This window comes from Abramis brama (assembly GCF_963993115.1).
Source record: "Abramis brama genome assembly, chromosome: 5".
Lineage (NCBI taxonomy): Eukaryota > Metazoa > Chordata > Actinopteri > Cypriniformes > Leuciscidae > Abramis > Abramis brama.
The window spans coordinates 37,970,810-37,986,204 of NC_139967.1; the positions used below are offsets into that span (position 1 = coordinate 37,970,810).

Consider the following 15,395-nt stretch of genomic DNA (forward strand, 5'->3'; position numbering starts at 1 on the left):
ATGGCACATAGTCTTAGAGCTCAAACATGACAAATTGGGGCTCAGGTCAGGAAGCAGACAGACTGGCTAAACCGACCGTCTGCTAGCTGTCTCACGTCACTGAAGTCAGATAAATCCCATCACATAGAGACTCTTTCACCTAGATATCATCATATAGAGACTGTGTCTGCTCCCCGAATTAGGAAATACATAAAACTGGCTAAAACCAGACGATTACATTACTTTAAATGAGTCCAACCCCCAAGATAACTGTTATAAACATGAGCCTTGTCTGAAAGGAAAAGGGGTGGTGTTGCTGTAATTTATAGTAATATCTTCAGAATTACTGAGAAGTCTTGTTTCAAATATAATTCTTTTGAAGTGTTGGTGCTTGATGTAACACTATCTAGTGTAAATGATAAATCACGTTTAAGATTTGTGCTGGCTACTGTATACAGGCCACCAGGGCACCATACAGACTTTATCAAAGAATTTGCTTATTTTCTATCAGAGTTAGTACTGGCTGCAGATAAAGTCCTAATTGTAGGTGATTTTAATATACATGTAGATAACGAAAAAGATGCATTGGGATTGGCATTTAAAGACATTCTGAACTCTATTGGAGTTAGACAACACATGTCAGGACCTACTCATTGTCGTAATCATACTCTAGATCGTATATTATCACATGGAATCAATGTTGATGCCGTTGAAATTCTGCAGCAGAGTGATGATATCTCATATCATTATCTAGTCTCGTGTAAACTTCATTTAGCCAAGGCTGCAAAGCCGACTCCGTGTTACAAATATTTTAGACCTATTACTTCTGCCACTAAAGATTGCTTTATTAATAATCTTCCTGATCAGTTTCATCTCCTCAGCATCCCAATAGCTTAGAAGAACTCAATATTGCGACAGAAACTTTTGACTCTTTCTTTTGCAGCACTTTAGACACAGTTGCACCTTTGCGCTTAAAGAAGATTAAAGAAAATAGTGCAATGCAGAAAAATGGAGTGCAACTGGAAGAAAACAAAACTAGAGCTTTTTTGAGAGAGCACGAATGCGTACAGAAAGGCCTTAAAAACTGCTAGATCTACTTATTTTTCAACCCTATTAGAAGAAAATAAACCAAACCCTAGGTATTTATTTGAAACAGTGGCTAAATTAACGAAAAATAAAGCTTCAACCCCAGACGTTTCCAAACAGTACAGCAGTAATGACTTCATGAACTTCTTTACTTACAAGATTGATAATATCAGAGAGAAAATTATAACTATGCAACCATCTACTACAGTATCACATCAGGCAGAGCATTGTAGTCTCCCTGAGGAGAAATTCGATTCATTCATTGCTATAGGAGAGGAAGAATTTTCTAAACTTGTTAAATCATCTAAATCGACAACATGTATATTAGACCCTATACCGACTATGCTGTTGAAAGAGATGCTTCCAGAGGTCATAGATCCTCTTCTTAATATCATTAATTCATCTTTGTCATTAGGATTAGGAAGTTTTGTTGGGGCATGAAGAAATATAGAGCTGAATATCATCAGCATATCAGTAAAAACTAATGCCATGCTTCCTAATGACATCTCCCAAGGGTAGCATGTACAGGGTGAAAAGCAACGGTCCTAGTACTGAGCCTTGAGGTACTCCTTACTGAACTTGTGATCGATATGACATCTCTTCATTTACTGTTACAAACTAATAACGGTCAGATAAGTATGATTTAAACCATGCTAATGCAATTCCACTAATGCCAACATACTTTCTAAGTCTATTCAAAAGAATGTTGTGGTCGATGGTATCAAATGCAGCACTAAGGTCGAGTAACACTAATAGAAAGATACAACCACAATCGGATGATAAGACCAAATCATTTGCAACTCTAATGAGGGCAGTCTCAGGTTAAAGAGATGTGATGATATGGTCAAAATCCTGACTGAACAACCTTGCAGATACCATTTCTTTAAAAAAAGAAAAGAAAAAAGGAACATAGTTGTGAGGAAACTGCCTTTTCTATTTTTGACAGAAAGGGTAGATTTGAGATCAGCCTGTAATTGACTAATTCTCTAGGATCAAGTTGCATTTTTTTAATAAGAGGATTAAATATAGCCAGCTTAAAAGTTTTCTGTTTTCAGATGGAAACAGTGTTGTGTAAGCAGCCCCTAAGTTCATAACTAATGATCTTTACAACAGAAAATTAATCAATTAAAAACTTACTTAAACTAGACAATGACTTTCTTCAAGAGCTGATGTACAGCCAAAACAATCTATTGCATTTATTTCCTATTATCACTGTAAAGCTGCTTTAAAACAATCTGTATTGTAAAAAGCGCTATGTAAATGGTGACTTGACTACAAAATTTAAAATTAATTTTATTTATTAAATTAATAGAATTAATTTATGATTTATTTTTACTCAACTGTGGTAAAGACATTTCTCAAAAAAGAAGTCATTCAGGTTCGGAACAACATCATTACAAGTTAATATATCATCAAACCAAGTGACATTTATTTTATAAAATAAAATACTCAAGCATAAAAATACCATAATAATTTTGCAGATATTTAGGAAACATGCTAATTTTATGTACTTCATTTCTCTGAAAAACAATGCTACAGCCAGTAATTTTACTTTGAAATGTGCTTTCCGTGTCGGAATGTTCGTTTTTGTTTTGGTCTTTGTGATTCCGCCCACTGCCAGTTTACCCAATAGTATTTCGACACCCCAGGTTGCCAGTTGGAATTCCATATATTGCAGCCATGATGTAAGCCAATAAACAAATGGGTCAGAGATCGAAGATTGTATCCGACCTAAAAAGCATCCATCTAAAAAATCTCCTTGAACGTAAACATATTAAAACACGGATAAATCAACTCATCATCTTAAGTCTCCTCGCCTCCCATTGTCAATTCCGATCGGTCCTCCTGTTGCGTGTCCTTAATCTAGCAATCCATGTGCTGCATTTGGACTGCAGTACCCATTTCAGCCGCTAGCTGTCAATATTACATACTGCACCTTTAAATTACAAAAAAAAAAAAATAGATCAATTGAAAAATTAAGTGATAACACTTTACAATAAGGTTATTTAGTTAACATTATTTAACAACCTTAATTAACGAACTAAGAATGAACAATACTTCTAACAGCATTTATTAATCTTAGTTAATATTAATTTCAACATTTACTAATACATTATTAAAATCAAAGGTTGTATTTGTTAACATAAGTTAATGCACTGAACTAACATGAACAGCAGGATTTTTACTAACATTAACAAAGATCAATAGATACTGTAACAAATGTATTGCTCATTGTTAGTTCATGTTAGTTATCAAAATTATTCAAATTATGCAGAATGCGAACATCCTAATAACAACAATCCTTGGTTCAACAGAAAGAAATTGAAGGACATACGTCCCTCATAAGACAACATGATATGGGCAAAACAGACACTTTGCAACCAAATTAAACTTTACACATTTGAGATTTTATTTCATTAATTTTATTCTTATATTTTACAGTGACAAGAGATGGTCAGTTATCACAAACTTTGTCCATTCACATATTTATGCATTTTAATGTTTGTATGGTAATAGCTTAGAAAAAATAAAAAGAACAGACACCAACCTTCCCCAGACTCCCATATCTCAGAAAAGAACAAGAATCAAAGTGAGGATATTCAGTGCACAGTGTTCAACCCCAACCAGATAAATTATTCGGAATACGAACACAAACAAACGTCACATGTATGCATCTATTATACATGCTTATTTGTGTGTGCGCGTCAGTTTGGTTGAGTTGCCCTTGACGTAAGAGGAAGACACGCTTGGAACTTGTGTGCACATATTTTTGTATCAAGATGAGAAATTTCTAAAAAGTAAAAAAAAAAAAAATTCATAAGTTAAACTCATTTTGACAAAGATTTTAAGACAAACAAGAAGACTAATCATTGAATGACTGGGACCCAAATGAAAATGTTAGACATCCAACTTAGTACACATTGACAACATGAATCAGAGTCAACTTTCCATGTGGGTTTCAAGTTTTTCCCAGGACATCCCTCTAAACTGAGTGCTTGTTATGGTAAGTAAAACTATACATGACATGAGTGGGAAGAGTAAATAGGACTGTAATGCATTTCAAAAACAGGTAGACAGGAAAAGTGACACTGCCTCCCAAAGAAGGCCTATTGCCCGACACCGCCCCCCAAAAATTCCCATAAAGCAAAGCAAAAACAAACAAACAAAAAAAACACATTCAACCACTTCAACCATGTCCTTCAGTCAAAAATGGCATTGCACACACAATACTGGTGGTGTGATTTTGCACAGCTATCAACTGTATACTTGTAGAAGTTATGGCAGGTGAGTGACTGTGCTTGGTTATGTGCACAAGAAGTCCAACCGGGAGAAGAGGAGGAGGAAGGGTAGTACAGTGAGGAGGTCCGTATTCCATCCCATCATCAGTTGTACAGCAGTTTTGTCCCTCGGCGGCTAATACTTCATGACAGAAGGGTGGATGGAACAAGCGAGCGCATGACTGTCAATACTCAAATGCAGTCCATAGAGAAAGAGTTATGACGGCATGGTGTTTTTCTTCATCAAACGCATCCATAGCAGCAGGTGGAGCTTTTAAGACCTCCCTCTCAACAACAAAAAAAACTTCATTTCCCATAATCCCCATAGGCAAGTTGTGGAGATGTGAAAGTTCTGGGAAATATGTTTTTCCCCCAATAGGCCCATCCAACTCACCAAAACTGTCCCCAAGCCTACCAGTGAGTTTTTGCATTTCAACTCAAGTCTCGCCCCACACCCCGTTTCCCTTGTTTTTTAAACAGGGGACTGAGGGGGATCATCGCTCGGGCTCAGACTCCAGCGCCAGAACCCGTTTACGCTCACGGCACTGCTTCTTATGGGCCGGCCAATCCCTCTGTTGACACTGTGAGCCGCAGTAGCGTGCCACCTGGCATCTGCCACAGATGTTGAACTCCCTCAGCTGGAAAAGTACACAGATAAAGGCAAGATATTGTCACAACTTAAAATAAATGATTCAATCAAATAAACAAAAAAGTTAACGTGTTGAAATGACAATTATTTGAAAATCATATGGGTCCATTTAGCTTTTTAAGCGTGTAATTTGTCACTACGATGGGATTGTTCATGGTTGAAGTTCAACAACTGACAAGTCAAATTAAGTTGACTAGTATCTCTAAAAAAAATAATTTACATTTGTTTTAGCCTTTAGCTCAATTGCTCCCCCTGCTGGATTGCGTAATCACTGTATTGTTTGCTTTTGTGTGCGTTTTTGCTGACCCCTGTTGCTTGGTTATGATGACGCAGAAGGTGGCAAATTCATAGCCAACCCACACTTTTATATTTTGGTTGAGCCTTTGGTTTTGTTTTCAATAACGGCACTTGCGTCTATCTGCTGCGAATGTACTATAAATGTTTTAAAGTACGTGGGAGTCCATATTTGAGCAGAAATGAGATAGAGATATACAGTACATCTCTCTGCTTGCAATGCATCAGTGACACTTGTCAGCAAAGTGAGTGAAAACACAAAAACTTATCAAATCATTCAAAATGAATGATCAAAAATGATCAAAGATTCAAAATCAAAATGAGTTCACATGAACCATACCCCAGACCACCCTTTTTAGATGGATCCCGGGTACAGTTCACAGGTGCAAACCAGAGTTCAGAAAACAGCTTTCACATTATCCAAACGAACCAAACTCTGATGTCAAATCAAATCCCAGTGCTAGTGCAAAAGCACCTTTAATATTTTGCACAGCAGTGGTTTAAACAAATTGAATTATGAGACATGACTTGACCTCTCAGAGGGTTTTAGTGCACTAAAATGGTATTGTGGGAAGCAGGGCGTGGTCGAGAGCCGTGGGAACAAAGCGAGTGCTAATGAGGGTCACATGCATGCCACACAAGTCTAGAGTCATCAGATACACAGCTTTGTGTAAAAAAAATAAAAAATAAAAAAATCACCACCTTTGAAAAATGTATCAAATGATCTAATAAGAGCAATTACTATTATCAGTGCTATGAGAACGTATAATCTCAAAATATCAATTTTTGTGAGAAGTTATCATTTTGGGCAATAAAAATATATATCCATGTAAGCATATTTACCTGCTGTCTTGCTCATTATGCTTTTTTTTCGTTTGAAACATTTTAAAAACTTAATCTCAAGATATACTGCTGTTTTCCGTTTCATTCTTTTGCACTCCATCCAGCTGTTTTAAAATACATCCCATGTGAACATAATGAAATGCACCTGTGTTGTAAGACTGATGTTCTTGGTTTTCAGACAACCCACTATGCACGTCTTTACTTTCCTACCAGTATTTATTTTTTAGTTCATCCAAATTACACCCAATAAATGCCCATAAAATGACTTTCGTGTCTACATCATACTGACCCTCCTCTCAATGAGCGAACACGGTGGGTAGTGACACTCGTAGTAGGTACAGGAGCACTCCTCCTCTTCCACCAGCTCTCCGTTGGCATTGTAGTAGCGTGTGCGACTCAACTCCAAATACTGCTCTTCCACTGGGTCTGCAGGAACCTGCTGGATAGCCAGCCAGTACAGCGACTGCTCTCTAGAGAGGATATTTTATACATTTTATATACAATTTGAGCAGAGTAGATAACAGCAGATATTTATTTGTTTCTTTCATATGTGGGATCTAAATTACCGTTGTTTGCTAGACAGTTCTTCTGGTTTGGGACTCCATCCCACCGGAACGAGGCGCAAGTTGTCTAGACGGTTGTCAACTGTGACTGAGTTTATGTGAACTACTTGGAAACTTGGAGCGATTCCACCTCTGTGCTTTTCCCTGTGAACAAGTACACCAAAACATGACTTCTTAAAACAAGATGTCTACTTATTTACAGCCTCTTCGTGGTTTACATTACATTTGCGAAACTACATATTTTCAAAATCAACTAGTCGATGAGTTGCCTGAAAGTAGGGCTGGGCAATAAGGCCGAAAAATTATTAGGATAAAATTTTACATCAGTCGATATTGATAATTATCACAATAAATGTCCAATCTTTATCTATTTCAAGCTTAAAGGCAGATTTGTGCTCCTGACTGAAAGTTGTAGAAACCAAACAGTTAAGTGTGGTTTTATCATCATCAGACTAGTCTTTATCGTCAGAACATGACAAACACTTGCCAAACAGGTGAACATTTCACAAATTAATAGTACATGTTTTTTTTTTTCTTAGAAATGCACATTTGACAATAGCTTGAGTTGATCGTAGCAGTAGCTTTAGCTGAGATGCAGATGCAGATGTAAATAACAAAAACAGTAACATCAGTAAAAATAGTAAAAACCTCATTTTTAAAAGGGTAAAATTGTATAGGGTCTTCCATAGTATTTGGATCATGTTAACCACAGGTAAAACCATGCATTGCAACTCACTACCATGGTAAAAAAGTAACTACAGTGCGTACATAATTATGCAAGTTGATATTCTGATCATATTTTTTTCCAAGCAAAGAAATTAAGTTTTTTTAGGAAAACATTTCAGGATTTTTCTCCACACAATTGGCTTCAACGGCAACCAGAATGTTAAAGTTCAAATCAATGCCGTTTCAAAGGGCTCTGAAGTGCTTCAAAGGGCTCTGCACGATCCCAGCTGAGGAATGGAATCTTATCTGGCGAAACGATCGATAATTTTCCGTTTTCCTCAACAACAAAAAAGTGGTTGAATGTGTTTTTTTTTTTTTTGTTAGTTTGTTTTTGCTTTGCTTTATGGGAATTTTTTGGGGGCGGTGTCGGGGAATAGGCCTTCTTTGGGAGGCAGTGTCACTTTTCCTGTCTACCTGTTTTTGAAACGCATTACAATGTTTTCCTCAAAAAACGTAATTTCTTTTCCACTGAAGAAAGAAAGACATGAACATCTTGGATGGCATTGGGGTGAGTAAATTATCAGGAAATGTTAATTTTGAGGTGAACTAATCCTTAGTGAAAGTGTTCAAATGGGCCCAAAAAGATTTAACTTGCACTGAAGTCAAAAATGATTAAATACTCACAAGAAGGATGCATTACTAATGCAATACTAGAAATTGCAAAATTAAGGTGTAACCAATCGTCAGTAAAACGGTCATTGGTTGAGCAGGGTCATACAAAAACAGGCCAAGAATAACTGCAAAAAAATATTGGAATTAAGGTGAAGAATTAGGTGTGAAACCATCAGGAACCCTTTAGTCTCCAGTGCCACCATTTTCCATAACTGCAACCTACCTGGAGTCTCGAGAAGTAAAAGATCTCAGAGACTTTTTTAAGGTAACGAATCCTGAAATATGACCCACACTTAAGAATCACAAGTTGAAGTGTTGTGAAACGCGTGAAGACTGTTTTTTATAGGCTTTATAGACAGATGGGTTGGGAGTGATTCTTTAAAGTCCCTGTAAAGTCAAAATTAAAGCTGCAGTCGGCAAGTCTGGCAGATTGGATCGACTTTAGCCCCGCCCAAAAAATCCGGAACACAGCAATGGTGAAAAACTGTTTAACGGTCTAACTCCACAATTCAGTATGACAATTCAGTACTTCACAGTTCACAGTCTTTATAATATATTTTAGCAATACATTTCTAACATTTATAATGCGTTTAGAATTTTTTTTAGAATTGCCTTTACAGGGACTTTAAGGACCAGCACAACATCCTCTCATACCTCTGTTTGAAGAAATGATCTTCTAGAATCTCTTATTAAGTTTTGGGAGTTGATTTCAAATCCATCTCCTAACCCTGAAAGGTAAGTCTTGCTCATTGTTAGTACCAGCTCACAGCATGACTCCCTCGCCACAGCTGCTTCTGTCTGACTTGAACTGGTGGTGGTCCCTCAAGAGTCACTCTCAACCTATGTGTCTATGTCTTCAGACAGATAGGTTGTCTATAAAGGCTGTCTATATTGTCACTCTTCATGCATTTCACAACTCTTCAGCTTGTGATTCTTAAGTGTGGGTCATATTTCAGGATTCTTTACCTTAGTAAAGTCTCAGAGATCCTGACACCTTGAACTTCTGGAGACTCCAGGTATGCTACAGTTCTGGAAAATGATATCACTGGAGACTAAAGGGTTCCTGATGATTTCACACCTAAATCTTCACATTAACTCCTTTTTTTCTTTGCAGTTAACATGACTTTTCTTAAAAATATGATCAGAATATCAACTTGCACAATAATTATGCAGCCACTGTATACTGTGTCTATGCAGTGTTTCCCCAAGATATTTTTCCAACAGCGGTGCTGTTAAGTGCCGGAGGTTGTTACCAAGCCGCGCACGGGGGGGCCGGGGGCATGCACCTCCGGAAGATTTTTTTTTTTAAATAAATAACCCCTTAAACCATGACTTCTGGCAAGTTTTGTGCATAGAAATTAACATTTTGAGACAAATATGACATACCATCAACCGATTCAAGGCATGATTATTGCAGCACGCACCTTGAACTGATCACAAACAGAAACCTTCATTTTATAATTTGACAGGATTATTCATGTTTTTCTTTTGTGTTCATTTTCAGCAATAACAGGGTTTTTCATACATTGAAAATTTTTTGGCGGCCGCCAAAACGATTTTTTGTCCCGCCAAAGCCTTATTTGATATGTAATTGGGTTTTGTGAGTGAAGCAGGCTACTGACGGAGTGACGGAGAGAACGATCACAGCGCCCCATCCCCGCGCGGGCACTCTCCGTCTTCAGTTCTGTCTTTGCTCTCTCCCTCGCATCAAAATCAATTGATCCTAAAGGTCGGAAGACCGAATCCATGTTTCACGTGGTGCATTCAGAGAATATTTTTGCTGAATTAGCGCTGAGTCTGCCAACTCTCACGCATTCACGCAATTGACACTTTTCACACGCTCTCACGCCACACATCCATTTTCTCACGCACAGAAAAATCGCGAAGCAAAGAGGACACGGAGACCGACAGACTAGACAGAGCAGGTTACTTATGATATAAAAAAATCTCAGCTCTCAGATTCTGTCACTTTTATTACGAAATTCAGACAATAAATACCGTTTTGGCGCTTGTAAATGTGACGCGACAGATCCCTAGCGGCACGTGACCCGATCATCTCTAGCTGATAGTAAAATAACGTTAATCACGAATAACCCTGTTGAAAGATACAGTACAACTTACCGAAATGTATATTCCTCATGCATAATATCGCCCAATCAGTCAAACAAAGGGGTCAATAAAACAGCTGGAGAACAACTGTCACATAACATTTACCTCATGAAAGCCATTTAATGACCATAATATAGGCACGTTAGTTGGCTAGAAAAAAAGAGCTATAGAGAGTATTTTGCTAAATATGTGTACTATATTGCATATTTATTATATTTTTACTTAAATTATTAAATAAAGTTGTTATTATAATAAAAAAAACCATTATATTTAATGTGTTATTTTTAACCTTAAATAATACTGCCAGCTGATAGGGCTCTCTGTATGTTTACAGCATTAGGTGAGTTGTTTTTTTCTAGAGAAAAATTAATGCCTATTAGCCTACCTAATATTTATCCAAATGAGTCAATATTAAATCAAAATCACAATAATTGAATTGAACTGGAATAATAAAAAAGCGTAGCTTACCAGAAAGTGTACCATGTTAACATAACATGTTGTCACTAAACCTAACAAGATTCAGTTTAGTTACTAAAATGTTTTGACAATCACAATACACTTATTGTGATGCAATTAAAAAAATTACACCACCCCATGCCATAACCCCCCCCGCCCCCATGCCATAATTTAGCCTTAATAATCCACAGTATGTATAGGCCTATGACATGTGTAGTAAATTACCTATAAAATCATTAAAGTTTAAAGTTAGACTGGAGTGAGATGAAACTAGATCAAAGCACAAATCAAGCTGTTGCTAGCTAGCTGCTAATTTTATATGGTAAAAAATTACACTATTACATCTTAACGCTACGTTTTTAATGCTACTTTTTAATTTATATGATTATACTAAAATAATTATCAGGTCTATCAAAAAAGGATTTTATCTTTCAAAACAATGAAAGCCAGTGGTGGAAAAATCACAGCTTTTTTTGCAAAGAGGGCAAGAAAGGATGACAGTGAGAGTGACAGGTATATCTGTGTCTGATAATTGCATAGTCTATATATAATTTGGAAGAGGTTTAAAACTGAATAATTCTCAGCCACAGTCTGGAAGAAAATGATGGCCCCCAAAAAAAAGAAAATAAAAAGAATGAACTACCAAATATTAACAACGAGGAACAAAACAAACAAACATCAAGGTATAGATATAAAATAAGTTGTAATCGCTTTCTTTTACTATCTAGCCTGACAGTGATCGTTTTTTCATGAATAAATAGGATAAGAAAAAAAAAAAAAAAAATCACAAAAAATTTGTATTTATTTTAAATGTAACATTTATTGTCAATATTGGGCTTGCGGATCATGTGGGTAGTACTAGGGTACTCTTTGCTGTGTGTGGATGACCATGTCGGTCAGCCACCACCGAAGACCAATTTTGACCCAGGAAAAACCCTGAATAAGATAGAAATTGATAGGGGAAAAATGAAACCGCACAACCCAGAAAAAGATTATTTACAATTTATTGAAAATTTTATCTTAATGGCAAAGGCCACACCCAATCTGTTAGCACTTAATTTTTCTGGGCTTTTCATAGAAGATCTCTAAGGCTCTTTGGTAATTGAATGCTACGTGGGTGACCAAGCCAAGCCAAGGTTAAGAAAATCCACGGTTCTCGGTACCAATTTCGCAGTTCGTACCACTTTCTCCTTTCCACAAGCGCTTACTCTCCCGTGGCGTCTGTTGTTGCTATGCAACCATGAACAGAAGCGCGCCTGGAAAAACGAGCGCGCCGCTTCTATTATGAGATGCATTTGAAATAACGAATTTGCACGAGCAAAAAAACACGCTATGTGAACAGCCCCTTATGGCAACGTGACATTAGCCTAATCGAAAATATTTCCATATGTGGCTCTTTCCTCCTTTCTTGTCAACAAGTGGATTCAGAGCCATCGCATTAGCAGCGCCGCTGGTCGCCATGTCTCAGTGTTTTTCTAGGTGTGTAAGTGAATGAAGTGAATGTCGTGATATTACTGATCATGTGAAGATTTTGCAGCGGCGCTGAAAATCCTGTGCCGCTGCTGAATACATTGTAGGGGAAACACTATGGTATTTTTTATGAAAAACAGTAGCCTAAAGACATTTAGAATAATACAAATGCACAAATACAGTCTTATTTATGTAGAGAGCGTTGTTACACTAATAAAATGAAAAGCAAACTACATGAATAACATTAAGTTACTGCTGTTTGTGAATAAATAACGCAGTAATTTGTCATAAATTTAAGAGTGTGATTTGATTTAAGGGTCACAAGCTATAGGCAACATGACTAATTTAACAAAAAAAAAAAAACTTGACAACTGAAAATTTTTACATATCCAGTATATAAATGTATAATATAATATTTTCAAACTGAAGAAAATAACTTGAATCCAAGGAGCTCTAAAATAATTGTAGAATTTTTATCTGATGCCAAAAGCGGCATACTTCAACTAAAGTCACGCCAACCGTACTTCATGTGTTGTTGTTGACTCATATTAATGTTTTTTTTTTAGTTCTAACAAGTAACCTTTTGGTAAGGAGTAGTGTTGCACGGTGTACCAATACTTCAAAAGTATTGCGATACTCGGAAATTAAAAACGTCACGATAACTAAATTTATCAGTATCGATACTTAAAAAAAAATAAAATAAAAAAAAAGCCTCCCTATGGACATCTGTGTTTTTTTCCTGACGCATGCAGCAAAGAACCTGCCGCTGTCAGTGTCATGTGACAAAACACTACAGCGAAATGGCTGCATGTGCGAGCACAAGTGGTCCACGACTCGTAGAAAAAGATGACGCGAGGAGTGACATATGGAAGTACGTTGCCTACCTTGCTCTGTTGCACGGTGCACCGATACTTCAAAAGTAAATCGGAAATTAAAAACGTCACGATTCCTTCATTTATTAGTATCGATACTTCTAAGAATGACCGCGTTCCAGATGGCCGGCGACACACTGGCTGCGTGTCGTGTCCGTTTTCATTTCGGCTCCCATGTTAACTGCCTGCGTGACACACGCGTCTGGGCGCAGCTCGAGACGCGCGGAAAACGCGTGCATGCTAGAAAAGAACCGACGCCTATTTTTCACGCGACACGCAAGCGTGTTGGAAGCGTTTCCAGGCAAAATAGAATAGGAAAAGATGTTTCTATGTAATTTTGACACGAATACATATTAATAAATGACACTTTGATGTTTGAAAGTTTTGACATAAATACAATATAAATGTAATTTAAAAAAAGTATTATCGATTTTCAAATATTGCACCTCTTAATACAGAACGAATTATTCTGTAGCCTATTTTGCCGTCAACACTGCCGACGTTGTCTTTGCTGCTATAAATTTATGTTTAACATGAAGTGTAGGCCTTCCACAACTCTCTCCCCACGTCAAATATATCACCAATGAGGCTTATCATATGTTACCAATATTAAACATTGTTTAATATAATCGCTGTTCATATTTTTATTCAAAGTTCAGAATCAAGATAAAGCTCTTATGTATCTTATGATAAATGAGATAATGCTGCTACCTTGAATGTTTTTTTTTAACCTTTTTTTTACCTTGAATGTCATTGCTCTAATTTATTTTTTATATTTTGATATTTCATATTTTGTTCAAATGTTTAATATATCTGCTGTTCATGTTCATTTATTAGTGTGTTATATGATTAGAATGTTGTCCCGGTTTTAAAATAAAGCACAGCAATGATATTTGAGAGTGTTTCTCCCTTTTCAGGAAAAGTATCGAAAAAGTATCGAAATCGCAATACTTGACTTGGTATCGGTATCGAAACAATAATTTTGGTATCGTGACAACACTAGTAAGGAGACTTCAACACTTTGAAACCAGAAGGAAAAAATACAGTTTTTGTTAGGGATGCACCGATATGGAAATTTTGCCCGATACCGATAACTCTTAATATTTGAAAGCCGATAACCGAGTTATTGGCCGATAATTAAATTTCAATTTACTTTGAGAGCCAGATTACAAAAACAAAAGGCTCACCGCTAAAAGCCATGTCCCAAAAACTTCAACATAAATCAAAAATATACAATACAGTAGCCTAGTTTTAACCAGTGTAAGATTTATTATCTTTTAAAATTAATTTTACACTTCTATGGCCGACTTCCTTTATAGAATAAAATTGGTAACACTTTACAATGTTTCATTTGGTAGAATTAGTTAACATGACCTAACAGTGATTGAAAAATACTTCTACAGGATTTATTAATAAGACATTTTTAAGATCCAAAGATTCATCTGTTAGCATTAGTTAATGCACTGTGAACTAACATTAACAAATATTTTATTAACCAACATGAACTAACAGCAATAACCTTTGTTAATGTTAGTTAATGCATTAACAAATGAGACCTTATTGTAAAGTTTTACCAAAAAATCTATTGCCTGACAAAAAATAAATAAATTAAAAAACCTAAATAATGCAAACAAGTCATTGGACAACATTACTTAGGCAACATATAAAGAAATGCATGTGCCACAGATAAATAAAATATGAAAATACAAAAAAGAAACCCTTTTTTTAATATTACAGTAATAGTAAACATCTTTGTTTCAAAAAACATCATTGCTGTTTGAGCTGTGCGCGCTGAAGCTGAAGAGCTGAATGAACACCCGTAAACTGAAGCGCTTTGCTAGAAGGTTAATTAACTCAATGGAATGCATCCTACATAAGAAAAATCTGATTTATACAAAAATGTAATATTACAACTTATGCTTTCACAAAATCACACACATCTGAACTTGAACTAATTACGTCTTCAGAAGAACAGGGTTCCCACACCTTGGTTAACTTCAAATTCAAGGACCTTTCAAGAACTTTCCAGGTCCAATATCCTCAAATTCAAGGACTTAATGTGGGGACACATTTCAAGTGAGAGCAAGGTTACATCGTGTTAGCTTTTAAGATACATTGTTACAGTTTTTTTTTTTGTCTCAAACACAACTATGCAAAAAAACTTTTTTTGGCCATATGACAGAGATCAGATATTCTATTTGTCGTATTTCTGATTTGCATAAAACTGAAGAATATTTGGTACATCCTATACTGTATTCTAAAATGATCTGATATTAACTTTTGCATGAAACGTTGAGGTACCATCGTTGGAGTTTGGTGCGAAAGCACTTAACGGGAAACACTTAACGTAACGCGAAAATGCGCGTAACTAACGTAAATCAAGCAAGCTAGTATGCATAGGCCACGAAGTGTTGGCGAAATAACACATTAGTGGACTTGAGGGAATAATATGGAATAT

General features: G+C 36.3%; 1 protein-coding gene across 2 annotated transcripts in view; it reads right to left on the minus strand.

The window, feature by feature from the left end:
- Positions 1-3,451: 3,451 nt before the first annotated feature.
- zmynd19 (zinc finger, MYND-type containing 19) overlaps positions 3,452-15,395 on the minus strand; it is a 28,239-nt gene continuing 16,295 nt past the window's right edge. For both annotated transcript variants that reach the window (XM_084114658.1, XM_084114657.1), the window contains 3 exons: positions 6,696-6,836; positions 6,419-6,599; positions 3,452-4,981 (listed from right to left, as the gene is read on the minus strand). In XM_084114658.1, the coding sequence (XP_083970784.1) occupies positions 4,838-4,981; positions 6,419-6,599; positions 6,696-6,836 (466 nt within the window). In that variant the 3' untranslated portion in view covers positions 3,452-4,837. The remainder of the gene's footprint in view (positions 4,982-6,418; positions 6,600-6,695; positions 6,837-15,395) is intronic.